This window comes from Diadema setosum, chromosome 8 (assembly GCF_964275005.1).
Source record: "Diadema setosum chromosome 8, eeDiaSeto1, whole genome shotgun sequence".
NCBI classification, from domain to species: Eukaryota; Metazoa; Echinodermata; class Echinoidea; order Diadematoida; family Diadematidae; genus Diadema; species Diadema setosum.
The window spans coordinates 37,938,690-37,965,654 of record NC_092692.1 but is presented as its reverse complement, the minus strand read 5'-3'; the positions used below and the strand labels follow the sequence as shown (position 1 = coordinate 37,965,654).

At 39.9% G+C, this 26,965-nt stretch overlaps 1 protein-coding gene across 1 annotated transcript in view; it reads right to left on the bottom strand.

Moving 5' to 3' along the window:
• LOC140232243 (inactive rhomboid protein 1-like) overlaps positions 1 to 26,965 on the bottom strand; it is an 88,427-nt gene that overhangs the window by 1,589 nt on the left and 59,873 nt on the right. Inside the window, exons 4-14 of the mRNA XM_072312377.1 lie at positions 15,274 to 15,399; positions 12,895 to 13,147; positions 10,040 to 10,202; positions 7,461 to 7,727; positions 6,616 to 6,730; positions 6,118 to 6,192; positions 3,561 to 3,722; positions 2,679 to 2,764; positions 2,117 to 2,180; positions 1,182 to 1,346; positions 252 to 352 (exon numbers count right to left, since the gene is read on the bottom strand). Coding sequence (XP_072168478.1) covers positions 252 to 352; positions 1,182 to 1,346; positions 2,117 to 2,180; positions 2,679 to 2,764; positions 3,561 to 3,722; positions 6,118 to 6,192; positions 6,616 to 6,730; positions 7,461 to 7,727; positions 10,040 to 10,202; positions 12,895 to 13,147; positions 15,274 to 15,399 — 1,577 coding nt within the window. The remainder of the gene's footprint in view (positions 1 to 251; positions 353 to 1,181; positions 1,347 to 2,116; positions 2,181 to 2,678; positions 2,765 to 3,560; positions 3,723 to 6,117; positions 6,193 to 6,615; positions 6,731 to 7,460; positions 7,728 to 10,039; positions 10,203 to 12,894; positions 13,148 to 15,273; positions 15,400 to 26,965) is intronic.

The window sequence follows — 26,965 nt, the reverse complement described above, 5'->3', positions numbered from 1 at the left end:
TTTGACTTAGCAGAGGTTTCAACGTGGTCAACCATGAAAACAAACAAACAAACAAACAAACAAACAAACACACACACACACACACACACACACACACACACACACACACACACACAAAAAAAATAGTCCCTCAATTGATTTCTTACTACAGAAGAAAGCTCAAAATCTGCCCAGATGTCATGCAGAAATCATCAGAGTTAACCAGACAGACAGACAGACAGACAGACAGACACACACACACACACACTCACCCAGCATGGAGGAAGAGAGACAGCCATAATCTGTAGATCTGATCTGGATAATCCGGATCGAGGAAGTTGAGTAATCCACAGACGTCATCCAAACAAGATACCTGGTGTGGTAGGAAGATGTGAAAAATTGGAAAAATGAGATGGTCACTTGGTGGTCAAAATGAAACAAACAAAGAAAAAAAAAAGATTACATCTTTATACTCCTTTACTTCATGTAGTATTCAGAGGATACAAATCTCATGGGGACTGAATGTAAGAGGTTGTTGCAGTAAATATGACTAGAACACATGGCATCAAAAGTACTCATTAGAACTAAGCACCCATCTTGGTAACAAGTGAAATCCTGAAAGCACATTGGCCACTGCTGGATGGTATCTGCCATCATAAAAACTTCCTAATGCAGACAGTCCAGCACACAATGCAGAACTTATAAATTCTAACGAAGAAAAAAAATACAAAATAACAGAGTAGTTAAATTTGTGACCAACATTTTCACATAGAAACATTTCCTCATGTAACACAAAATCTCACTACTAAGCACTACCTAGAGGCCAAAAGTTCAGATCACGGGAAGCCAAAAAGATCAAGATTTACACACAGAAAAAAAAAGAAGAAGCAGTAGAAAAGTTTCACTGTACATGTACCTTTTCTACTTAAATGTTCAATTTATGGCATTTATCAGAGTCAACTTTAAACTTGGAGGGACGTTTTCTCTTCCATTATACGCCAGACGTGCAGTTCGGAAGGTAACTTTGCAAAATAAATTTGCGAAAACTGAGTACAATACTGAATAGAGACGTATGCGTGCACATCGCATTCATGTCGGAATAAAAGTCAATATTTTCATGTGCCTTTAAATTTGCAAATGGCACCTGACATGCGAAATTTGCGAAAGTAAAAACCTCACGAAATATTCGGTGTATGCTGTACCTGAGAACATAACGTGGCCTCTTCGTGGTAGAAGCCGTTGACGAAGGTGCAGTAGTCCCGACTGACAATCTGACACTCCCCCTGGATACCGATGCAGCACGGATGCCCCGTCACATCGCACTGCGTGTGTGGCTGTACGCCCACCTCAAACGGATCTAGGCAAAGCTGAGGTACGATACACACACAAAAACAAGCAGAAGCAGATGGGGATTAAGACAGCCATTCCTCATTCTGTCACGAAGTAAAAAATAGCATTTAAAAGGAAGATTCTAAACTTCCATCTCACAGGAAATGGTCAATGGCAGAGTTTTGACAAACATCTTATCATATTGCAAATTTAGCTACCCCAAGTATTCTGCATCAGAAGTGAATTGATAGGTGCATCCTTTGCCTATGATGCATATGTGTAACATGTGCATGTTTTCTTGAAAGCTCTCTGTTACTATCCTCTTTTTGATGTGTAAAAGTTGGTATTTCTGATCTAATATAACATTGTCATCAGAGATAGTTTGGCTGAAAACATTTTTGAAATGTGGTGAGTTTGATAACAACCACATTGAATTGTTTATTTGTTTGTACCTTTTCACTGGGGGTGGAAATTTGTGTTGGTTTGACTACCGCTGCAAGGTCTGTTGTTGTTGATTTGTTTCTTCTTTTCCATTTTGGTCATTTTATACTATTCTGTTTTGTGTTTGTCACTATCTCACAACTACTTTGACATTGAACGAAAGCAACAAGATAATTAAGCAGAGGACTGAAGATTGAGGCATGAGTTTTCTTCAATCTGTCTCTCTCTGAACAAACAAAATTTGTAAGATTGCAACTGCTGATCTACATTTTCAGCAAAAATGTCGGAAAAAAGAAGTACCATCTCATTCGTACAGAGGGAGACAAATTGCAGAATACTCATACTTTGACATTTTGCGAACACTTACCGGCCATTTTGTGATGTCATCGGGCCATTCGTATGGTGGCCTGGATGACGGATTCCGGCACTCCCTTTAGTTGGAGAAAGAAATTACAAAACCTTGTTAACAACAAGAAAATTCTCCTATCAAGACTACAGAGGCATGTAGCATCCATTTCATTAAGAATGAATTTCACCCTTCAACAGAATATCAACGTGTGATATCAATTTGCCTTACTTGATTTGTAAATAAACTCAACTTATCAGTTCTTATAGTATGAAATTAATTGAATTTGATCAAAAATAATCATAAAACTTGATCGAAGTAAAATCCTGCAAGTTTCACGGCATTCATCATTTGAAATATCATTTTTTATTTTCCTGTACATATATCTACAAAAACTGCAAAATACCTGACTGCTACCATGCACTAGCATGTTTGATGTAAAGTTAGGCTGGAGGGAAAAACATGAAATATTTTTCTTACGTAACTAAAAAGGCAGCCACAAAAACATCCAAACTTATTGTAAACACATAATATATAAAATTTTGTTGTTAAAAGTCAGGGGGAAAACAGAATGATGACCAACCTTGGATCTTGACCACACACTGGCCCAGACGTCCTTCCCTCCACTGGATTTGAGGGTGACCATTTTGAAAAAGTAGCAAACCTTGTCTGCACAAGAAAAAAAGAACAACAACGACACATATACAAGGTAAAAGTACATGAATACATCCTGCCTCGAACACTTCATGGGAACATGACTATGCGGATATTGTCAGCTACATTACTACTGCAGTGCTTGCTTTGGTAGAATGATAAATCTACACAGATAGGTGCAATTACACATGTAGATATGCAAATGATATCACATGATTGATAGATTGATTTACTGATTGATTGATTGATTGATTGATTGATTGATTGACCGATTGATTGATTGATTGATTCACTGACTCATTCATTTTTCCATGTCCAACAGAAACATATACATTTTATACAAAAGTTGAAAGCTATAAATTACATTATAATGTACAATAAACAATAATTGTAAGTTTGCAAATTTTTCAAGTGTACAGAAATGCTGGAAATGGGGAGGAATGCTGAAGAGCAATATTTGTAGGGTGCACATAAGCACGATTACAGAAATGATTGCACAATCACTAACATTCTTTTGCCAGTGACAGTAAGTACTTGACTTGGAAGTTCTGTTCATGACATAATAGCTGAATGTGGCCTGTGCAATGCAATACTGCCTGAAGGTACAGGTAAAAAAAAAAAAAAAAAAAATCAAATCTATGTAAAAAATACTAATCTCCTTATCATATCTTGATACAGAACAATGTTGGAGCATGTTTAAGTATTTAACAAGCCATATGGCAAGGTCCCTTCTACATGACTTTAGGAGGAAAAACTTAGTACTTTATTTCCCCCTTCAATATCAATACAGTTGTCAACAGGGCCTACTAACCGAACAGTCTTCCTGAGTGGTCTGCACGCATCCCGACTCGTCCGTTCGTATACAGCACCCCGTGACATTCTCCTCCGCTTTCTTGGCCTCGATCTTGAGGGCGACCTGCTCATCTCTGTGCATGCACGGCGAGTATTTGGCCCCCAGGTGGATCAGGTCGGCCTGCGGCAGTGAGACACGATTTGTGAGAGGGAGATCATGATGTGGAAACAAATACAAGAAAATTTCCATAATAAAAGTGAGTCAATGGCTTCCATTGACCCGCAGACAGCAATACAATAAATTCCGTGTTACATGCGAGGCAGATTTTTTATTTCATTTTCATCAATATTTTCCAAAGTTGTTATTTTCGTGATTGAGAGCCTATCAGCAAAATTTGCAAAATTAACACAGTGAACATTTCTGTACAAAAATAGTGTCTTTGCAATTCTTGCAGAAGCTCACTCATTGCACAGTAAAGCATGCATCCATGGCAGGATATGATCCAGACCAGCAAACTAGCACTGGAATATCAAGTGACTAATAGTGTGGGAGCCCCGACGCCAAAGATATGTAAATACTAAAAGAGGTCCCTACTCAAATCCTTGGAATACTCATAACTTTTTTTTTTTCTGATTTGATCTTATTCCAAGTATGCTTTAAATAACAAAAGTTACTCTTTCTTGTGAACAATTGCATTATTATTCTTTGTGCAATTATCATAATGAGAAGACTATAAATTGTACAATTAATAACTCATGATAATGTCCTACTAACTGCTATTTATGAAAATATCTGTACACAAAAATATCAGCGTGTGCAGTAGTCACTTCTGAGTCTGATAGGCAAAAAGAGAGGGCAGAAGGCCACTCTTTTTTTTTGGCATTTATCAGAGATAATCCCTTTTCTTAATGAAAAAATGTGAGTTATTGAAGAGGCAGAAGGACAAGAGAGATTATTTGACTATATGAAGCCATCTTGGAGCTAAATGTGGGACTACTTGTGAAACGATATTGCCATACCTGCCAACATTTCAAGATGAAATATCTTACTCGTGGATTGCAAAAATCTTATTTTATATGCAAACTTAAGTTAAAAATCTTACTTTCGGTCAAATCTTCAGAAAATACACATGAAAGGTATATCTAAATATTTTTTTTTTGAAAATCTGATTTCTTTGACAGAAAATCTGATTTCGCTATTTTTAATGTAAAAAATCTTACTGAATCTGCTAAAATCTTACTAGTTGGCAAGTATGTATTGCAGGAAATTACTTCAGCAGTGTGAGACCTAGGTCTAGTTCTTGGCACATATGTGACCCGCTACAACAAAAGGATCCTAAAGTCGCTGACGGCTGAGCCGAGAAAGTTGAGTTTGAAGTCACATCAGCAAAACTGGTCCAAACAATTGGATTTCTGTTGTTGGCATAATTTTGTAATCTAATGTTTTATCTAACATCTGCCGAAATTTAGAAGCTAAATTATCAAAGGAAAGGCAAGAAAGATCAGCGTTTTTCTGAGCCATGATTTTCCGACTTTCAACGTAACAGAAACATGTCCGAAGATTTCTATTTAGCGCCGCAGCTAGACTCAGCCCCTAGCAACGAGGGAGTGATCTTATTGGTCAGTGCATGGCATCCTGATTACTGATTGGTCGTGCGTAGACCGCTGCCGCTATGAATGAACATCGCGGAGGTCGCTAAGAGCATACCTTCTGTTGTCAAGCGGTGAAAACTGTCTCGCCTCCCTTTGATCATGATAGCGTCGGAAGGAAAACTTTGAAGGCGTTTTTTTTCTCGAAACTCTGATTTCCTCAACCACTCGACATGCGCTAATAAAATCATCAATATCTCCGCAATCGAGTGTTCTTATGAGTTGTGCTATATATGAAATTAAAATAGAAGAGTACGAGAATGATGGCATGCCATTTTCAGAAAATTGTCCTCCCCCGATTTTCGGATCCTTTTGTTGTAGCGGGTCACATATGGCTTCCAAAGGAAACCTTAGAAGCGGTCGACTGTGCTGTCTTTTGTAAAGATACGTAGAACAGCAATTGCAGCTTGCCTATGACGTTGATTGCGGATTGATGCAATATTGTGCTTCTGAATGATGGGGAATTGGGCTGAGACATATTTAAACAATCTGCAACAAGAACAACAGTTGCTAGATACTTGGGAAACTGAACAAAACATGACATCATTGGTTATGGTAACGGAATGAAGTACACTTTGGAACTTCTTTATTGCGTCTGTTTCCTAAACCACTTCAAAATTATGACAACAACAAAAAAAGAAAAAGAAAAGAAAACAAGAAACATACATTCTTAGACTCCTGGCAATGAAGAAAGTGATGATAAAGATGTTAATGATGATGGTGATGATGATGTTGATAATGATGATATTGATGATGATGATGATGATGATGATGATTATAATGATTACAAATAACCTACCACACTGCAAGATTGTTGAAAACATAAGACTGACCGAAAAACAAAACGTATAAGGCATTCTTTATTCAAGTTAATCAACAAAACAGACAGGAACTCTTCAGCTATGACATAAAGAAAGTGCACTCACCGGCCGTGGACCTATCCAGAAGTTATCAGGCTCCATGTAACCAACTGCCTCTACCACTAGGTTGGATTGTAATACCTGTAGAAAGCATAGAAAGGATAGAACTGGACTTTTAACAAAACTTCTGTACTGAGGATCTATAAATGCATATACAAGGCAACAAAATGATAGCTGGCCATGGTAATGGCTAACAGACACGCACACACACAAACCCCCCCCCAAAAAAAAAAAAAAAAAACCCCACCAAAAACCCCACACATACACTCTCACACATGCACACACTCACACACTAAGACTGACACACATACAAGAGACCCGTTTGCCAAAATGGCTAATTTGTTGGTCGACCACACTTTCAACTAGCTTGAATGGACTACAAATGTGAGTCCAGTTGCTATAAAAGCATACACACACACACACACACACACACACACACACACACACTAAGTAAAAGTACAGCAATCTACCATATACTGTATATATGAGGAAAGACCAGCTTACTAGATCAGTCTTCTGTGTGTAGCTGAAACCGATGGGCGCAAAGCCGTAAAAGGCAATTGACACTATCATAATTGCGATCTGGACTGTGGTCACCCAGTATGTGAAGTATGGCCGGCTGTGCAGGAAGAGTGGGAAGGAGAGAGGGAGAAAACGTGAATAACCTTTCAAATTCTGAATATCTCGTTTCCATTTATATGTCTTTTCTCTCAGGCAAGATATCATCAGTATTCCTTTTTAAAGACACACATATAAGATGAAAGAGACTAGATATTCTTGCAGACAGTGGAATCTTCAAAATCCTTCAGTCCCTCAAAATCCTTGTAACAAAGACATAGCCTTTTGAAGTGCTATCAATATTCTCCAAAATCAGAATGTCATGAAAGTTGGGCAAATTGGTTTTGAACACTCAAAAACGGCCAGAGTCAAAATGCCACGATATGATTAGAAAGATACAGACAAGAAGAGTTTATGACAAAGAACCAGGGAAATATTGCAAAAATGTAAATTTCTTTGTTCATCCCCACCTACTTCTCAGTTACTCTCTTGCTACAACATTGTTACATTAACTGCTTGATCCCTCAATGTCAATCTTATTGATCCTCCCCTTCTTCAAACTCCTCTAACACTTACATTGTATGTTTACATGACAACAATTTTCCCTGACTTGGAAATCTCAATCTCATTATTATCTATCACCTCCTTCCCCTTACTTTCAGCCATCTCCTTGTAATTAATGTTGTCATGGCAATGACTCGTCAGTGACCTTCAAACTTCTGTTGCATTGCTGTCTTCAGCCTCTGGCCTTCATCTCCCTTACCACTGATGTTGCCACGGCAACCCCTCACCTGTGGTCTTCGATCTCCTCCATCTGCTTCTTGACGTAGCTGTCCATGCGGCGGGATCGGTAGCGCCGGTTGAGCACCCGTCCCACCAGCCCCTTGCCCAGCTCGCGCCGGTCGGCGTTGTCGAATGCCATCTCCATCACCTTGCCCCGGATCTTGGTGCGCCGCAGCGGTTTGCCGCCGTCCGGAAGGTCGTCCGGTACTGGCACGATGGGAGGAATCTTGAATCGGTCCTCGGTCTTTGGCTTGCGCCAGCCGATACCCGTTGGTCTGGGAAGGTAGAGGAGTATGAAATTGCATGCATGAAAAGAAGGTTTGACACCCTGATAACGATGACAATGGTAAAGATATTTGCTGCTCAACTGTGTAATTGTAACATCCAGAGAAAAAAAAAAAGCAATTCAACATTGAAGAGAAATTTGAAACATTAATCTAATCTAGTTGACTCTGCAAAATGCAAGCATTGTCCAAATCAAGTAAAATTCAAGAATAGACTGAAACAACTGAAGTGATGGTGGAATGTGATAAGCGCAAGTTGCAAAAATTACTTTCACTGTCAGTAACAAGGGCGACATCCTACGGAGAAGCACAGATAACTTTCAATAATCATCGAACACTCAAGATATAAACAAGTCTGCCATCCTGCATGTCACTCGTTTTATTTGCTGACCTCCAAGGGATCAAAAACAAAAATAAAAACAAAAATTGGCTCTTTAAAAAGAATTTCTCTCTGTCACAGGGCGCTGGCAGGAAAACCCTTGCACGATCAAAACACTCTCAAGGCTCACTGGAAAGCATACGTGTAGCGATATTAAATAATTTGTAGAGCTACATGTACTGTCTGTTCCACTGTCGACTGAGAGGCAAAGCTGTACTAAAGAAAGACTTCAAAGGCAAAGCTGTACTTAAGAAAGACTTCAAAGCCAAAGGCAGATACATGTAGACATGATAAACAAGCAACAACATAAAAAAGAACCGGAAAAGTGAGCTGAAAAGAAAACTGATTAGAACTGATTAAGAAAAACGATTCACATTTTGACAACACATTCCAGTGCAGGGCATGCAGACACACATATTGCCTTTTATCACATTAAGCTAAAAAAAAAAAAAAATAATGCTGATACTGTTAATTCCCTGGCTACCTTCAAAATACATGTTCTGAAAGAAGAACAATGATTTCTCCCATCTTATCTCATTTTTTCATACTCATATCGAAAGGATGGAAGCAAAAAAGAATGTTCACAAAATTGGTGGATTTGTGTATTTTTTTTCTTCAGTATGACATTGCTCAGATCCATTTTTCCCAACGAGGAATGTGACAGAGTACATAAAAAACTTAACAGAAAAAAATAACAGCCAAGGCAATTATCATTCATGTTATTTGTTGCAAATGTATATGTTAACAAAATGTGTGTTTTGATTATTTTTGGTATGTCAAGAGGACAATTATTGTATTATCATTGTAACTCAATTATGTTTGCTTTTTGTTCTTGTGAACACAAAGTGGAAATAAATTCCAATCAAAGCAAAATCTATTACCAATTATCAGGATAATGTGATAACCCCTCTACATTTTGGTTCCCATGGAATTTTTATTCTTCTTTTGTGTGCAATGCATTTCAGAGTAACTTAGCACACTTCAATGGCTGCAAATCTCAAAAGCATATATATATTTTTTTTCTTTGAGGCAGCGATCCAAGAGACTGGACAGTCTATCCCTTCTGTCAGGAGGGAATATCTAATATTCCTCTTATAGCTGATAAACACTTTTGTCAAAATCTGATCTAAAATAAAGAAAAAAAAATAACATCTTAAACTCCTAACAACTATTTGCTGGTTTTGCAAGATAAAGACAAAAAACATTATTTATATCTCCTGGTGAGGAAATAACAGGATATTGTGATGGGGATAGGGGTCATTGTGTATCACCTTTTCAACACATATAAATCCTTAAATGAGGCAAGAAACTTTAGTGATGGAAATAGTGGAGTAATATCTCCAGACAGGCCATGAAATACTCCGAGGAGAGATTTAAGATTCACCTCAGCTCTAATTTTCCACACAGGAAAACAGGAAGTTCTCAAGAGTCATAACACTAGCCTCAGAAGGTCTTTCCTCCCAGCACGATTATTTATGGTAACATCTTGAAGAGAGACCACATCCATTAAATCACCATTGTTAAATCATGAACGATACCAGGTCAACCCTGTTTGCGGGGAGGGGGAGGGGGATAGGCCAGCAACTGCTGTCACATGTTGTGAAATGTGACCACTACATTAATAGTCCAGCAGAGTGACATAAAAGAAAAGAATGCAACAACAGGAGGACAGCTAGTCTTTTTCCAGTCATTTCCAATTCCATGTATTACCTCTCCTGTTAAAACATTTATATACCACTAAATATGGATTAACTTCAAGTAGTGGTTGAAAGTTAGCCCATAAAGACGAGCCTCTATTTTTCAAAGTTTGGCTCAATTTTAAATTTTCTGCTCTGTATTCAGAACTGAAGGAGTTAGACCCAAAACGCCGCTATTCATGCAGGCGTCTGAAGCCAGACAGACTATCATTCAAGTGTGCACTTACATCATGTCTGCCAGGACGCTGTTAGTCCTCGAGTCCAGTTGATCGCCGGCCGTTCGCTCCTTGCGGTGGACGTCCGGGAGATCCGGCATGGCATACATGTCATCGTCCTCCGGGTAGGCATCTCTGTAAGGGGGGAGGTAGCCCTCTTTGCCGGATTTGGGAGCTTGGGGGTGACAAAATAATTTGACAAAAAAAAAAAATAAAGTGAAACCCCCATGCCCAGAAATGTCATAGACATTGTGCACAAACAGGTTGTCAGATGGTATTAAGCAAATTGCATTCATGGTCATTTTGCCATTGTTGTTGTTATGGTCAATTTAGATTATGAGGCTGTAGGAGTATTCCATATTCTTCAGTATCACGAACTTCAGTATTTGGGAATTTGCACCATATTCTTACCTTGCCACACTCCCCCTCCCCCCCCCCCCCCCCCCCAAAAAAAAAAAGAAAGAAAAATCTGTCCATGCAACGTTTATGTCTCTTTTTCCCCTCAAACATCTCTTATATCATCCATTTTCCTTTCAATTCTGGGAGTGTGCCAGGTCTTCTGTGTTTTTCCCATTTGCAACTTTTCCCATCAATCTGTGTCTTGTTAGCCCCGCTTACAAAAACAAGCCAAAATTGGTACATCCTTTGTGCAGGCCAACGCAAGTTTTAGTGGCCAAACAGATGGTATCCATGGGTAACCATGTTAATGGGTGTGCACAGTTCTGGTCGAGGTGAGGATTTAGCTTTTAACGTCTTGCGAGATATTCAGAAACCACTCTATGAAATGTCAAAGAGCATGCAGTTCTAAGGGGTATCAAAAGTTTATTTGATGAAAATCGGTTTTGAAATGGCTGAGATATCCAAAAACAAGGTGAAACAAAGAGATCCTAATAAAGTTGTGGCATGTCGCCTTTTATTATTACAACTTTTTTGGATATCTCAGCCATTTGAAAACCAGTTTTCATCAAATAAACGTTGAATCCTTCTTAACTTAAAATCACATGCTCTTTCATATTTCATAAGAGGCTTTTCATTATCTCACTTAGGAATGTTCAAAACATGAATCCCCACCTCAACCAGTACTGTACAGTCCCTTTAATGGCCTCACAGACAACCAGACATAATATCTCTCTCATTTCATCCCTCGGCCTTGGGATGGCAAAACAACGTATCTACATCCAACATCATTTCCAGTAAATCGAGTTTGAAGTTTCGCAAACCTACCGCTCTTTTTTCTGTTTTTGTTCAACACTTCATATCTTACCCTAGAAGGATCAACAGTATCAGTAATACAGTGAATGCAAATTAATTTCAGTAGAACCTTTATTTTTAGTATAATTTGCATCTAATCAAAACAAACATTGTTTTGCCTTCTCTACATAACTGCGCTATTGCCACTGCTACAGGAAAACAAGATACGTCTCTTCAGCTGTGCGCAGCCTATTACTGCATAAACATGTAGATAGCAAAACGATGAATTGCATGTAAAAACATTGTTTTGCCAAGTCCATGCCTGATGTGTGCTGAGCAGGGGCAAATGTATCGCCGCTTACATTGTTTTGCCAACAAAATTTGACTGATTCCCACTGGGAGGGAGCGTCATATCTCAGTAACAGAATGGGTTCTGATTTCAAGATTTCGTCAAGAGTTAGATTATACTAAAATAAGCTGAAATATGTGACTAAGTCAATTTTCATAAATTTTTGACATATATTGTTTTGCTATCCCAAGGCCACCCTGATGCATGTATGAATGAGTTGCTCCATTATTTTTATGAGGGAACTAGTTGCCTGAACCTTAGAACACATTAACACTCACGCTGCATGTTGATGGAAAACTGTCCTCCAAGAATCCATAAAATCTATCTTTAATTTCCTTTTTTTCCCTTCTTGAATCACCATTTTAATTTGGATTTCAGATTTCAGCACTGCCTAATGTTTTCATCATCATACAGTGTGCACAGTAACTCCTACAAACCTGAGGTTAGATTTCGAAGATTTACTATATGTAGTCAATTTTCTCTATCTCGATGCATTATCATCACTTGTGCTTTGTTCATTACCCCAATTCATTGTTTGTTTGTTTGTTTGTCTCTTCTTTTTTTTTTGGTCACACACAAATATACATAAAGACACAATTATATGACATCTTTATGACATTAAAACCAAGTGCCTTTCTTTTTCCAGGGGCATAAATCCCCATAATAAATGTGGGTGGTGTGCAAATACCACATTCTTTGGAGTCCATTGAAGGAACAGAATTGGAGGTTACACAGAAAGGCAATGACCTGAAAACACTATTTGAGAGGTGATTAAACTCGGGGAATTCAACCCTGGCATTTGCTGCACGTTTACTGAAAGTATATGTCCCAATATTATCTTTCTTTGTATAACAGCAATTTTGTACAACACTCTCTCGAAAAAAGGAAAAAAATTAAAAAGAAACCTCAAGTTCACGCGAGTTTATATCCCTGAAATCTGGTTTTAGTCAATGTTTTTGTTTTCATCCACACTGCTTCTTTGTTGAACTCTGTAGAACACATTAGGTGAGAGTAAGAAAAGTCAGAAGACATGGTTAAATACTCCAGCCATCATATATCATTCATCCTGAGGGATAGATCATGACCATTATGTCATCATTAACCTCTGCTGATGGGGCTCTTCCACAGGTACGAGTATCGCTGATGGTCTTGTGTCCGACATTTTACAGCCAAAGTACTGCATGGGGAAATCCTAATGGTCTGACTTTAATGGTAACAGTGGGAGATCGGTCACTGAAGAGATGGGGGGTGAAAAGAGGATGTAAACACAGGATGAGAGAGCTCCTCATGCAGAGGGGTTGTGGTGGTATCATCCACGCATCCCTACCAAAGTCTTGCTCGTCTACTCCGGCGAGTCGCTCATCTGGGTAGGGGAGACGGGGCAGTTCCCGGAGCCGCTCCTCTTCTTCAGGGGGCGGCCGGTCCTTGATCTCTTCGTACTCGCTGGCCTCGTCCGTCGTAGACTCCAGCCGCGCCACTTGGGGAGGGGGAGGGGGCGGCTCAGAAGATGGCGGAGGGGCTCTTCGCTGCGCCTTCGGTGAGAAGTCAAAGAAAACCTCATCATTGAGGTCGTCGGAAAGCTAGGGATGAAAGAAGATAAAGGGGGAAAGGGATAGCAAGGAATGGGGGAGGGAATGGAGGAGAAGTAAAGAGGGGTGGACAAAGGAGAGGGTTAGGAGAGGTTAGGTGGAGGTAAGGTGGGCGTGGCAGGGAGAGAGAAAAGGAGGTACCAGAACAGGATGCCATGGAAGGCAGGGATGGGTGAAGGGGGGAGGAAAATTAGGATAAGGAGAATGAGAAGGAGGAGAAGGAGAGATACGAACATTACAGCAACAGGTGGAGGAAATGAGGATGGAGGGAGAAAGTAAGAAATTCAAGAGGAGCATGATGGATTGGTTGGAATCCAAGGTGACAGAATAGGAACCAGATGAAGAGAGGGTGGGAAGTTGGTCAACAGTTTTGGGGTCATAGAGGGGCAAAGGGTTGAGGGAAAGAGGCGTAGATGAATAAAGGGTTATAGAGGTAGCATTGTAGAGGGGTAGAGAGTGTCAGGTGTAGGGGTAGAAGGGTTGAGGGGAGGGAAGGGGAAGAAGAATGGGGGTGTAGGGATAGAGGGGTAGAGAGGTATAGGGATAGAGTAATAGAGGGGCAGAGGGGTGACAGGGTAGAAGGATGAGGGTGTAGCAGGTGGCGGGAAAGAGGGGTAGAGGGGTATAAAGATAAAGGAGTGGAAGAGTAGAGTGGTAGAGGGCAGAGAGGAGGAGGAGTGGACAGGAATGGGGTTGAGGGAAAGAAGGGTAGAGGGGCATAAAGGGGTATAGGGGTACAGAGGCATAGATATAGGGGAGTTGAGGGGTAGAAGAACAGGAAGGTATATGGACAGAGGGGTAGAGAGGTGTCGGAATATAAGGGTGGGGGCAGAGAAGTGGAGCAGTAGAAGGGTAGAAGGTAGGGGAGAGGGGAGAGGGGAGAGGGGAGGTGGACATGGAGAGGGGAGAGGTGAGGTGGACATGGAGAGGGGAGAGGGGAGGTGGACATGGAGAGGGAGGAAGCAAAATGCATAAACAAAAGTCATGCAAACCACTGCAAGCATCATTCAAAAATCATATGAACAGACAATAAAAGAAGAGGAACTATGGTATACCCACTGTAAAGGTAAAAATCACATTTCAAGGGGATATAACCAACTTCAGGATGATAAAACCCAACATGTCTTTACTAGCAGGTGATACAAACTCACTCAGCTATTTTGGCACGTTCAAACTTAAAGATAATATTAATACAGATTAAATATCAATATCAAAAAACCCCAATATAATGCACTTTATAATAACAATGCATACAAAATGAGAAAATCATGTTAACATGCACATATAAATAGGTGTTTCATCACAAATAAACCTACATCCCAAAGTAATTAAAAATACACATGCAGACATGGCAAAATCAAAATTATACTCATCAGAACAAAAATCAAATACATACAAAAGACAAAACATCACCAAATGCATGTATCATGGCCTACGTAAAATTACACTACTGAAATATACATACATTTTCATAAGCTATGTGTCTAAAGATAAGACACTAAATCCACTTTGCTTATCAAAACTTTTAGCCATAATATGTAACATTACAGAAGACTACTTGGATAAAAACTAACTTTCCAACCAGTATCTTAGAATGCCACTGTAAAATCAATAGCTGAGAAAATGAATTTTTAAGTGAACAGTGAAAAGAAAGGAAACACTGGCAAAATGTAAAACCACAAAATCAAGCAAAAATAAATTTGGATATCATGCAATAAAACCACAAACAATACAACAGAAAATGTTGCTCCACAGTACATAATTACTGATCTTTTGAAAAAACAATATTCATCAAACAATAATTGCCTTCTTCATTTTGAATTCTTAGTTTCTCATTCTGATATTCATACTTTTATAAGCTTGTCTCTTCCTTTCAATTCAACATAAAAAAATTCAGACTAGAAAGGTCTAAAACATGTATTGGTCTAATCCTAATGTAACTATGCTCTTTGAAAACATTGAAATTTGAAATAAAAGGAGGTATGATCATATTAATCTTATCGTTCTGCAAATCATGGTTATTATTTTGACATATTAAATTGGGTCCAAAACAAATTTTCTACAGCAGGATACATTGTACCTTTAATGTTCCCCCTTCATCAGTCATGAGAACTTACCACTCCCGGGGAAAAGAATTGCGTTGGATCAACTTCTTCGTCATCTTCGTAGTCGAAGATCATGCTCGCCGGGGCGAAGCTTCTGCTGTGAATGAGGGGTGGTCTCTGCTGAACCTTGGGTTGATGCTGCTAAGGAGGAGGGATGAGTGCCGAGAGGGAGACAGGGAGGAGAGGAGGATGGAAAAGAGATGAGAACACCGGTATAACAGTTTGTCATCTTTCAGTGTCATCATCAGTATCATCACTTTAACTTCCAATATCACCATCATTAATCTATAGTTCGTGCTGTCTTTACTGTTATCAGTTTATAGTCAGCATCATGGCTCCCATCAACACAATTACTGTACTGTCATCAATTTATCCTTCTACATCATCTTCACCACCATCATCACTCTATAGTCCTCCTCCTCCTCCTCTTTCTCTTCCTTCTCTTCCTCCTCCTCATTACCACCACCATCACCACCACCACCACCATCACCATCATCGTCATCATTGTCATCATCATCATCATCATCATCACGGTCATCACGGTCATCATAATCTCATAATCTGTCAATACCACCCTCACTTCATCACAAACACTTGTAATGCAATCACCACCTGCAATGGTATGATCATCATCATCATCGCCAACGTCATCTTCATCATGCCACCACCATCTTCACCCTCACCACCAACATTATCACCATCATCATCCTTACTCGACAGACATCAATGACACCGACAGTGTCATCACTAGCAATAGTAACATCCAAACAAGAACATCTCTGACATCATCACTAAATGTTAGCTCACCCAAGTCATCCTCTCACCATCTAGAGATGTCATAACTCCATATCACCAGGAGCCGCTGTGACAGAACCGTGAATTTAACTTTCAGCTCCACAGAGAGGGCTGGAAGACTGGTCAAATCACCATCCTGGACAAAATCTCATCCGGAGGAGAAAGGCACAGAGGATGCCCCCTTGGCCTCTCAATCCCCTAGCCAGACTGTCCACATGCTACAAACACTGGTCAGCAAACTGACCAGACACATCTCTGCTTTTTTTTATCATATTATCAAACAACGTCAAAAAGAAACCACGCTAACTTGCATGATTGCCTTCCTTTGTTGTGCAGGCCACCGAAGCCGTACAATGTCAAGCTAAAATTAAATGGCAACGTGGCCTTTGCCTAATTGCAGACTGAAAAATGTGTGCAGATTTTACCTTTAGCATCTAGGGTATTCAAATCATGACATGGCTCCTAATTGGTGTCAACTTATTTTGGGAGCTACTGTGGTGGTCTAGTTTATGTGTTCTATACTTCCGATGGCAAGGTCCAGGGTTCTAGGTCAAATCTCGGCTCTACCTGTGCCTACACCGGGTCATTAGGAGCCATTCAGAACACACCTCGACCCTTCTAAGCATTGTATTAAAATGCTTCCAGTGATTCCTAACCCCCATCCCTCTCCCCTCCCTCCCCCTCCCCCCCCCCCCCCCCATGCCACACATTCAACCACTGATCGCTGACAGTCATATTAGGCCCGTTCACAAACGACGAAAATCGAAATTTCAATCGCGATCCAAATTTCGATTTTTTTTTTTCCGACCGTTCATACACAGGGAAAAATCGCACTTCGCAGTAAGGAAAGAACGATCAGTGGCCAAATTGCGCATGCGCGAAACTTGCATGACCGAAGACTGACCCCGCAGTCCCAATAGAGTTTCGCACGCGCTACGAACGATGGGATTAAAAATACCGATTTTCGAATCTCGATCGCGCTCACACACACGACGCTTGGCAAAATAATCGCGATTATTCTGAAAAATTGCACTAATAGTGCGAGTTGGATCGCGATAAGGATCGCGGTAATTAGTGAGATTTTTCTGTCCACACTGGAAAAAATTTCGAAATTTTGATCGCGATAAGAAAATCGATTTTTAAATCGCACTTTTTCCCTTGTGTGTGAACGGGCCTAATGTGACCAGCTGGCCTTGATTGTTTACCCGCTCAAAAGCAATTTCCTCCACGAATGAGCTTGTTTTTCGTTCAAAAGAGCACCAGTATAGCAGGGATGCTTAATGCCACTTGTAAGCAAAAAAAAAGAGGAGCAAGTGAACTGACTTCTAATTACATTTGTCATAGTTGCCAATTTGATTCTTTCTGCTCTCTCTCTCTTGCTCTCTAACTCTCCCTCTTTCTTCTCTTTCTCTCTCAAAAAGAGAGAGAGAAAAAATAATAATGAATCTTAGGATCATTAGGCTAGACTCTCAAGACTAATGACGATCATTATCCCAGTTATGATTCCGTTGGCCTTATTTGAAAGTTATTATGAAAGCATTCAATTCTTCGCTTTAGAAATTCGATAAAGGGCTAAGTTTCACCTGTATCTACTAACCTGAGAAAAGATGTGTTGAGATATTACTATCCCCACATCTGACAGACAGTAATCAGAAACTACCCGGTGACACAACATTTGCTGCTTGCGACAATGGCTCCAGTCTTATTTTCTCCAAGGACTTAGGGTTAGGGTAAGGGTTGTGATCGGGTTTTCGGTTCAGTTTAACATGACGATTAGGATGAGGGTAAGGGTTAATCGTTATGTTTGTGGGTATAATTTATGTCTGGCTTAGCATGGAAATATTTCATGGGAGCAATCATTGTGGCAGGAGCAAATGTTGTGGAACCAAACTACCCATTGATGACCTTTACTGTGCTTTGTTCACCAATTCAACTGGCACACATACTGGCGTGCCTTCTTTGCCAATTGGCACAGATTTCTGCAAACTAAATGGCAATGAATAAAGATTACCTAATCCCCTTAATCCCTACAGTGTCACCATGGACTTCCTGTTGGACTGATAAAGTACATTGATACACCTGAGTGGGCTTGCTAACTTTACAACTCAAGTCAAGCTTGGAAGGAATAATGCATGCTATAAATGAAAGAGCATGGCAAATTCAGCTACGTGCATGGGCATGAAAATGATTAATCCATACCTGCCAACAATATCCCAGAATTTGTTTGCTTGTTTGTTTGTTTGTTGTTCACTTTATTTAGTCAGGGAGTTGAAAAGCTCTCTATCAGCAGAGAGGTTGTTTTTCAGAGAGGCTGTGAGAACATAACAGTTTAAATATAACAATTCAAGGACACAGAAATGCATAAAAATCAGTCAATACATTGAAAGGTAAATTACATACAGCATCAACATAGAAAAAGAACAAAACATAATGAAACAAGTCTTGTCTGAAGAACTAGAATTTTTTCCTCTCTTTTTTGTTGTTGTTGAAAGGTAACTACATAAATCACAAGGAGGGGGAATGGACAGTCTTACACCTAACACGCTCAGCTTGGAGATGAAACACTTTTGAAACTGTGGAAAGTTTTTTCTTCTCTGAATCCCTACCCACTGCAGCTTCCATGCTGTACGGTATTCATGTTTCTGTTCTGTCCACTGGCACTTTAACATATTATGTTGCACCCTTCCAGGAATACACCATTCCCAGGGCTGCTAACAGTCACACATTGCAGACGGGGAAATACTTTGCACGTTATGAGGCATCCTCAGAGAGCAAAAGGTGATTCCCCCAAATGATAAATGTTTATGTACAATGTAGTCTCTTGTCAAGACATAACAATGCTATTTTGAATGATCAGGGAAGCTCCTGCTGGGTTAGGAAGAATTGGCAGTTTTTGTTTTTGTTTTTGTTTTACGGAAGGGTTGAGCTTGAGCATCTTTCTGAATTTTAGTTTGCCCAGAAGCACTGTAGATGCAGTGTTTGCAATCCTTTCCAAGTGTGGTGTAGTTTTCCTTATCCTCGGGAGCAGAAATGGTTTAAAGAATGTTGCTAGATTTCATATCAACCTGTGTCCTAGAGTCTATAAACCCTTACCATCAACCATTCCAAATATAAACCACAATCGTAAAGAAATTTAGAACCCATGTTTTGGGTCTGTCAATCAAAATACGTTGCAGGAATGAAAATTCCAATAATAATGGCAGCTTTGCCATCAAAGCTTGTATTCATTAATACTTGAACTAATACATCAGAAGCAATGCAGAATTGTGGGTCTTCAAACTGAAATGAGAAAGTTATCTAGACACACACAGTCAAAATACTTTTACTGTCTTGCTGTTTTGTATGAGTACTTTTCAAATAATGACTAATGTTGGAAAGCATGGGAATAAGTTAACACAAGTATTCTTTTATACCGCTTTTAACTCGCATTGATCTTTCAGTCATATTGAATCCACATGAAAGCAAGGCAGTACAGATCGGCAGCCCTCAGGCTTGAGGCAAGGCTAACCCTTGCTGACATCATTAGATGTGAAGTTAGCTTAGAAAACGTAGTCAATATGTCTCCGCCTGCAACCTGCCCACACTCCAGGAGTAATGAGCATGCCGTGACATTCCAGGGGCACAACAACAGCACCCTGGCAACCTCTAGGGGTACAACGATAACATCGATAACATCGTGGCAAACCTCAGCTCATCCCTCAAAGGTTCCTTGCAAAGATTCATGCAAAACACTTTTTTAGCCATGAAGAACTCCCCTCCCCCCCCCCCCCCCCCCGAAAAAAAAGAGACTTCCAGTTAAGTCGCACAGCCTTATGCAGTGGTCTATGATTATTAGGAACTCAGCCGGGTTAACAACCTCGGGTGCACCGCTGGGATATTTTGGAAACCTGCTAAGTGGTTTAAAGTTAACATCTTCACTCTCTTTCGCTCTATCTATCTCGGAAGACAGGGCCAAAAGATGTGGGGCATTTCAGGCCCTGGGCTGAATTTCATCTCCACAGCAATCTCACGATTTTCCTTTTCCACCACATATAGCACTTTAGGGCTCCCTGACGCTTGTGTTTCCATTGCAAGAAGGGCAAAGCTGTCTCAACGCTGAAATTCTAGCTAGCTGGCAGGGGAAGACGAGCCCGCATTCGACAGAAAATTTTTCCGTCGCTCTATCGCATCTGCGCCGAAGATCTCGCGTGGGCAAACACGCGGAGATGAAATGCGAGGTAAAGGTTCCTCCCCGGGGGACAATTCAGAATTGCTTTTGAGAAATGAAAGGTCTGTCTCGGGCTGATGTGGAGGTTTTGATCATTTTGCTGGTCCGGGGAAAACTGAAGCATATATAATGTCTCATGTCATGTTTCCATAATGTCTTGCATGGTATGGGCAGACACGTCAGATAAATAAACATACAAACTTTATTGAAATGGGTAGATAGATAGACAGATAAAAAGAAAAACAGACAGGAGAGACAAATATTTTGACCTAGATAAAAAGTGTACATGGATAGACAAATAGATAGACAGATAAATAAACAGGTGGACACAACAGACAGACAGAGAGACAGATAAATAGATAGAGACAGACAGGTAAACAAATAGAAAAATGGGCATATAGAGAGAGACAGACAAACAGACACATAGACAGACAGACAGATCTCATGGATATATACATAGATAGATATAGACTTGACAGACAAGTGATAGAGCGATTGACAGTGAACAACAAAGCTACCTATCAAAATAGGATGAACAAATACAATGATGACTTGTCAATAGGATATGTATGTCTATAATGGTGTATGGTCAATGCCTATACCCTTCAGCATACCTTTCCTAAGAAAACAAAATCAGTTTTAGTGCATGGTGTGATTTAATGAAATACAAAATAAGACTGAATTGTCTCTCTCCTGGCTGCAAGTACAGGGGCCTGTTGCATGAAAGTTACTATTATGGTAACTTTGCCATCTAATGGTAACTACCATGGCAACAATACTCAACAGCCACTCAAAATCAAGAATTCCATGGAAGTTACCATTGGATGGCAAAGTTACCATAATAGTAACTTTTATGCAACGGGCCCCAGGATTTTTAAGCAGACATATCATTTTAGGCCAAGGAATCTGTAACGTGTGCATGCATTTTTTCCTTTCATTCTCTTCTCTTTGTTTTTCCTAAAAAGAGCAGGCACCAAGTGCTGAACAAGGCCATTTCTTGAAAATATACCTCAACAATAATATATAGGTATATCATTCTTTACTCAACTGTTGTCATGGACTGCATGTCGAAGCAAGCCTCAAGGGAGTCTCCAGTTCAGGAAAATGTTAACATATTCATGAATATAAGGAATCCAGGGACTTGTTTTCCAGAAAAGCCTCAATTGAAAGCCTTTCAAAAATTCTCATCTTTGTCTCGTAACATCTTTCTTTGAATGTTGTGGCTCTCATTAGGAGCCCCAAACATCAATCTTATATCTTATCTCTACCACGAACACAAGTGTTGGAATGCAGTTCGAACTATCAATTCAATAAACATGCTTTTTTTTTCTTTCTTTTCAAATTTGTGGGAGCATCTATGTCAATTCAGGCAGCATACAAAGTGGAACTCATCAACAAAAACATATTTATCGCTCGGGCATCAGAAATAGAAATAGAAAATAATGAAATACTGAAATAACTTGTATTGCTATTTCAGTGCTGTCCAGAACCAATTTTTGATTCCCCCCCCCCCCCCCCCCCCCCGATTGGCAATGAAGGTGCTATTGCCAATAAATTGAGCATCAAATCAAAACTGTTTCCATTTCTACCCCATTTCATCAGCACTCTACATTCTGCCTGTTTCCCATCCACCCCTTTCCTGTAATTAGAATCATGAAGATGTCCTCAGCAGCTTGTTCACTAGCCGAAAGTTCATAATCAAATTCATTCAGACCCCCATTGATTCATAATCGAATTAAACAAGGCATTTCCAGAGCTCGCCAATCACACGCACACGTTGATTCAACGCAGCGCCGAGAACTGCAGTCCCAATGAATGTAACAACAGAGCAACGATTGCATGATTGCTGTATAATTGACAAAATCTATAGGTGTCATGAAAATCTTGCATCAAAGAGAGAACAGGCGCATGAGAAATGATTGGTTTTGCAATTGGAACGAAATTTGATTGAGAGTGTTAATTTTATCTTAATAGATTGATATACTAGTTATCTTTGCTACGGAGGTCAAGTACAGTATACTGCAACTAAACTAACCCGAGCACTCAATATGAACAATGTAATGTCACCCAAGCAATGAAATGAAATCAATGAAATGAAATTTCCTTTGATTTTGACTGTGTGTATGTAACCAGCTACAACCAAAGGATCCAAAAGTCGGGGGAGGTTGATTTTCTGAAAATGACATGACTGTATTCCCTTACTCTTCCACTTTAATTTCAGGTATTACACAACTCATAAAAGTACTCAGTTGCAGAGATATCGATGAATTTATCAGCCCATGTCAAGTGGTTTAGGAAATAAGCATTTCGAGAAAACCACCTTCAAAGTTTTCCTTCTGATGCAATCATGATCAAGGGGAGGCAAGACAGTTTCGCCTCTTGACAATAAAAGGTACATGTATGCTCCTAGCAACCTCTGCGATGTTCATTCAAGCTTAGTGCCGGCGGTCTATGCACGACCAATCAGTAACCAGGATGCCATGCACTGACCAATAAGATCACTCCCTCATTGCTAGGGGAGGAGTCTTTCTGCGGCGCGAAATCCATACCTTCAGACACGTTTCTGTACCGCTGAAAGTCGGACAATCACGGCCCAGAAAAAAGCAAATTTCTTGCCTTTCCTCCGATCACTTAGCTTCGAAATTTCGGCGGATGATAGATGATACATTCGACTACAAAATTATGCCAATAACAGAAATCCGATTGTTTTGACTGACTTTGATGATCTGACTTCAAACTTGATTTTTTTTTTTTCAGCTCAGCCGTCAGCAACTCTCGGATCCTTTTGTTGTTGCGGGTCACATGTGGCAAAAACTACATCCATCATCACGATGGCAAGAGATGTGCTACAGATTTGCAAGTTACTCTTTTCTTTTCTTTTTTTTTTTTTTGGTTTTGTTTTTGTTTTCACACAAACATTCCAGGCAAATGACGGTATGAAAACCTTGACCAATGCAAGCCTTTGGGTGTTTATTACGATTTTGAATGGCTTCGTACACAGAAAGGCCCAGACAGGCAACGTATTAAAGCTGAGAATGTGTGAAAGTCAACGACCCACACCAGAGTCATAAACTGACCATTTTTCCAACTAATCCACAGCCCTCACAAATGTGTGGCTTCATGCTACCAATCCGAGCTTGCATAGCTTCGCTCAAATCAACATCTCCTGCTTAATTCACACTTCTAAAAATTGGCTGTGACCTGACCTCATCATCAAAAAAGAAATTGATGTTTTTCAGGTCATCTAGTACAAGGTATGGTTTGCCATTATTGAGCTCGTAGCCCCTTTTCCAGAAAAACAACTGCTTGTATCTAATGATTAAGTCAGTAGTAGAACAGGTAATTGGTGATCAAATCTTTACATTTTAAAGGGAAATTCCATCTTTATATTATGTTACTTTAATGTTTAAACAGAAATACTAGGGAAGTAAATCAGTGAAAATTAGCAGACAAAATCAGATGTAAAAAATGTTACAAAATATTTTATTCTGTTATAAGTCTATGAGAGTGACACAATTTGGCAACTGTATGTGATGTATTACTTTATATGGAAATAGAATAGTTTTGAATTGAATTGAATTGAATTGATGTACAAATAAGTAGGTGTTGAGCAGCTCTCCATGTACTATTGTGCACAAAAGTGTGCCAGTTTTCATTTTCTCAGTTCAGTCCCACTCTTGGTAGGCCTATATGATAGACCTATTAAAGAGCAATACATTTTTGCATGTTTTCCTGGGCAGGTAGGTCTATAAGTATGTGCCAAAATATTTGAGAAGAATGAATATCAGTGAAATTTTGTGTTTAGAACAAATAGAAAGGTGCTCACAGCCACAGAGTTGCCAATAATGTACTCTCTAAAATGTGTGTATGTCTGATTTTTCCCTTAAATTTTCAATGACTTACTTTTCTGATTTGTCTGTTTTCAGATAGAGCAACATAATAGGACCACTGACTCAAAGTCCTATTGACCCTACAAAGAAGCCAGCTCCAAATGGTCAGTGACGGAGTTAATCTGGCCTTTTAAAATAGCATCCACTCAGCTGGTAAAGGAAGAGGGGGGGGGGAACTGTCTGTACAGTTATTTAGACCGGTCGAGTAAGGCTGGAAGTCTACCTACCCCCAGTCTGGCCAGGCAGTTAGTATTTCCAGGATAAATCTTGCCTTATTACCTGGTACAGTTTAATACTGTTAAATCTTCCTTCGGCAAACCGAAACCGGTGGGACTAGAGGCCCATGGCAGGGTGCTGTGATATTCTAAATACAGCTTTCTAGACAGAGCCAGAAGGGGCATTAAACTAATATTTCAGGGACTTTGAAAAAAAAAAAAAGCAACATAACACTGTTCCTTCCTTCATTTGTTTGAATATGTTCCCTTGAAGGCATATCATATCCATTTCCATATCAAACTCATAACTGGAAACAAAAGGTCATAGGCAGTTTCAGCTGTTTCCAAAGAGAGAAGTATTCACAGTCAATCTAATACAGCTAATAGTAACACCATAAAAAGTATACTTTTATCATAACAATTAGGCCTATATTGTAAGTGCCCATTAAATATAACTTGCCAGAAAGTTAGTTTCAGTCACCTTTGTAAATAGAACTGGAATGTTAGAATTTAACAATGCCACATGCAGTAGCTTGATGTGCCTGTATCCATGCACACATGAAAATGGCTCTCATGGATATCTTCAAATGCCACTGTGATTTGCACTTCTTGCACTAGCAACCTTCTTGCTCTCAGCATAAGATACATACTTAAGGAGAGCAAAGTAATGTGCCCCTAATGGCTGCCAAATTGGGAGATGATAGGAAAGAGATAATTCCTACGGCTTTTCCCCCTACCAAGCCACGCAGCGGTGCTGGGGGGGAAAGTGGCTGTCAAGATCGGCGAGATTGATACGCATTGACTGATGGTCACGATACTGCCGCGGCACGGATACCGGCGGTCATTAAAGGGCCAACGCGTAGTGCCACACGAAGAAAAGCCTTAACCCGTTGAGGACGGGCCGAGTTTGTTTCAACATGCATTTCCCATAGACACTTGCCCGAGTATACTCGGGTCTCGTCGTCAATGGGTTAGGGAGGGAGAAAGAGAGAAAGGGAAGGAGAGACCAATTTCACAGACGCAAAACGTCATCCATGCCTAGCTCCATGTATATTTCCTGTTATGCTAGTTTAATTTGCATAAAATAGCCAAAGGCGGGTCATCATACCTACACTCTACTGTACATAGCATAAATCAGGTACTGTCAGAGGAATGTCAATAAAGGAATTTGGAAAACCTTAGTTTGAGATCCTAAACTTAAGATGAATAAGTTGAAAGGTCAAAACTGCCTAGTGTTGCAGTCTGTACATCTGAGGAACATCAAATCAGCCACAATAATGACCCGCTCAATATGTCCGCAGAAAAATTGTGCTCCATACACGAGAAAAAAAATCTAAAAAATGCTGTTCTCGCCTTACTGCAATACCGTGTTGAAACGAGTCTGTGGAACTTATATAATGAGCAGCAAAATAAGCGGATCTGCATGATCCAGTAGAGAGAACATTCATGAGTCGGTCATTGCATCTCCCCCTCCCCCTCCCCCTCCCCCTCCCCCTCCCCCTCCCCCTCCCCCTCCCCCTCCCCCTCCCCCTCCCATGGTATTTCTGTGCCAAGTTGCTGCTAACATCCCAGGACTGATTTGTATATTTAAAAGGTCTTTGAAACGATTCATCACACCGACTTCCAGCCTGCGGGAGCTCAAGAGCTCCCAAAGGTGGGATTATCGAAAAGCCCCTTCTGCCAATTTCCAACCTTGTCTCTTGTCTTGGTACGTCAATGCACAAGGTACGTTCATCCCTCATCCCAAATGATTTAAGATGCTACAAATACACATGCATGCATAATTGGCTGTAAAGCTTAGCTGCTTCCCAAGGCTAATGTGGAATATCATGTAACAGTCAGAGACACAGACATGGGGGAAAAACCCCATTTTTAATTCTACTTCTTGTTGAAGGATAGAATTATATAAACCAACGCCACATTAATCAAACACCACAAGCTCCTTGATATGAATGCCACCCCACAGAAATTAAGTCGGAGGCAAATCCCTCTAACATTAACGGCTGAACTTATCCTTTGAATGATTACATGGATCAAAACTTTAGTGCTCCTGAGGTATACTTCTCCAAGGAAAGGACTTATCCAAAAATAATCTCACTTTCATCCACAGCCTACTCATTTTTCATCATTTTGTGTTGAGAAATAAGAACTTTGAAAGTGCGCTTTCATTTATCATACGTGTGTTACCTCTGTCCAAAAGAAGTTGTTACAAAACAAACTTCTAAAATGAATACACATTTGCATTATGACATTAACTGAGAGAATTCAGGCAATTATCAAATGAGTGACAGCATCTTGATTGCTTGGAAGTCTTCAGAAAATAACATCCTATCACGAATCTACAAGTCTCAAAAACAATCAAGTGATGTGACAAACAATTTCTGATTTGTTTGAAAACGAAACAAAATATTGAACGCCTTTAACCTTGTCCTTGTCTTTGCCAATCCATGCCTCATAGATGTTCTTTTATCGATCTAAAAGCAGAGACATGGTCATAAAAAAAAGAAATTCTCTTCCAAGAGAAGCATAGAATTATTAAAATTTCACTAGATGAGCAAAAAATGTGTTACACAGCTGACATGGCAGTCACAAAGGTT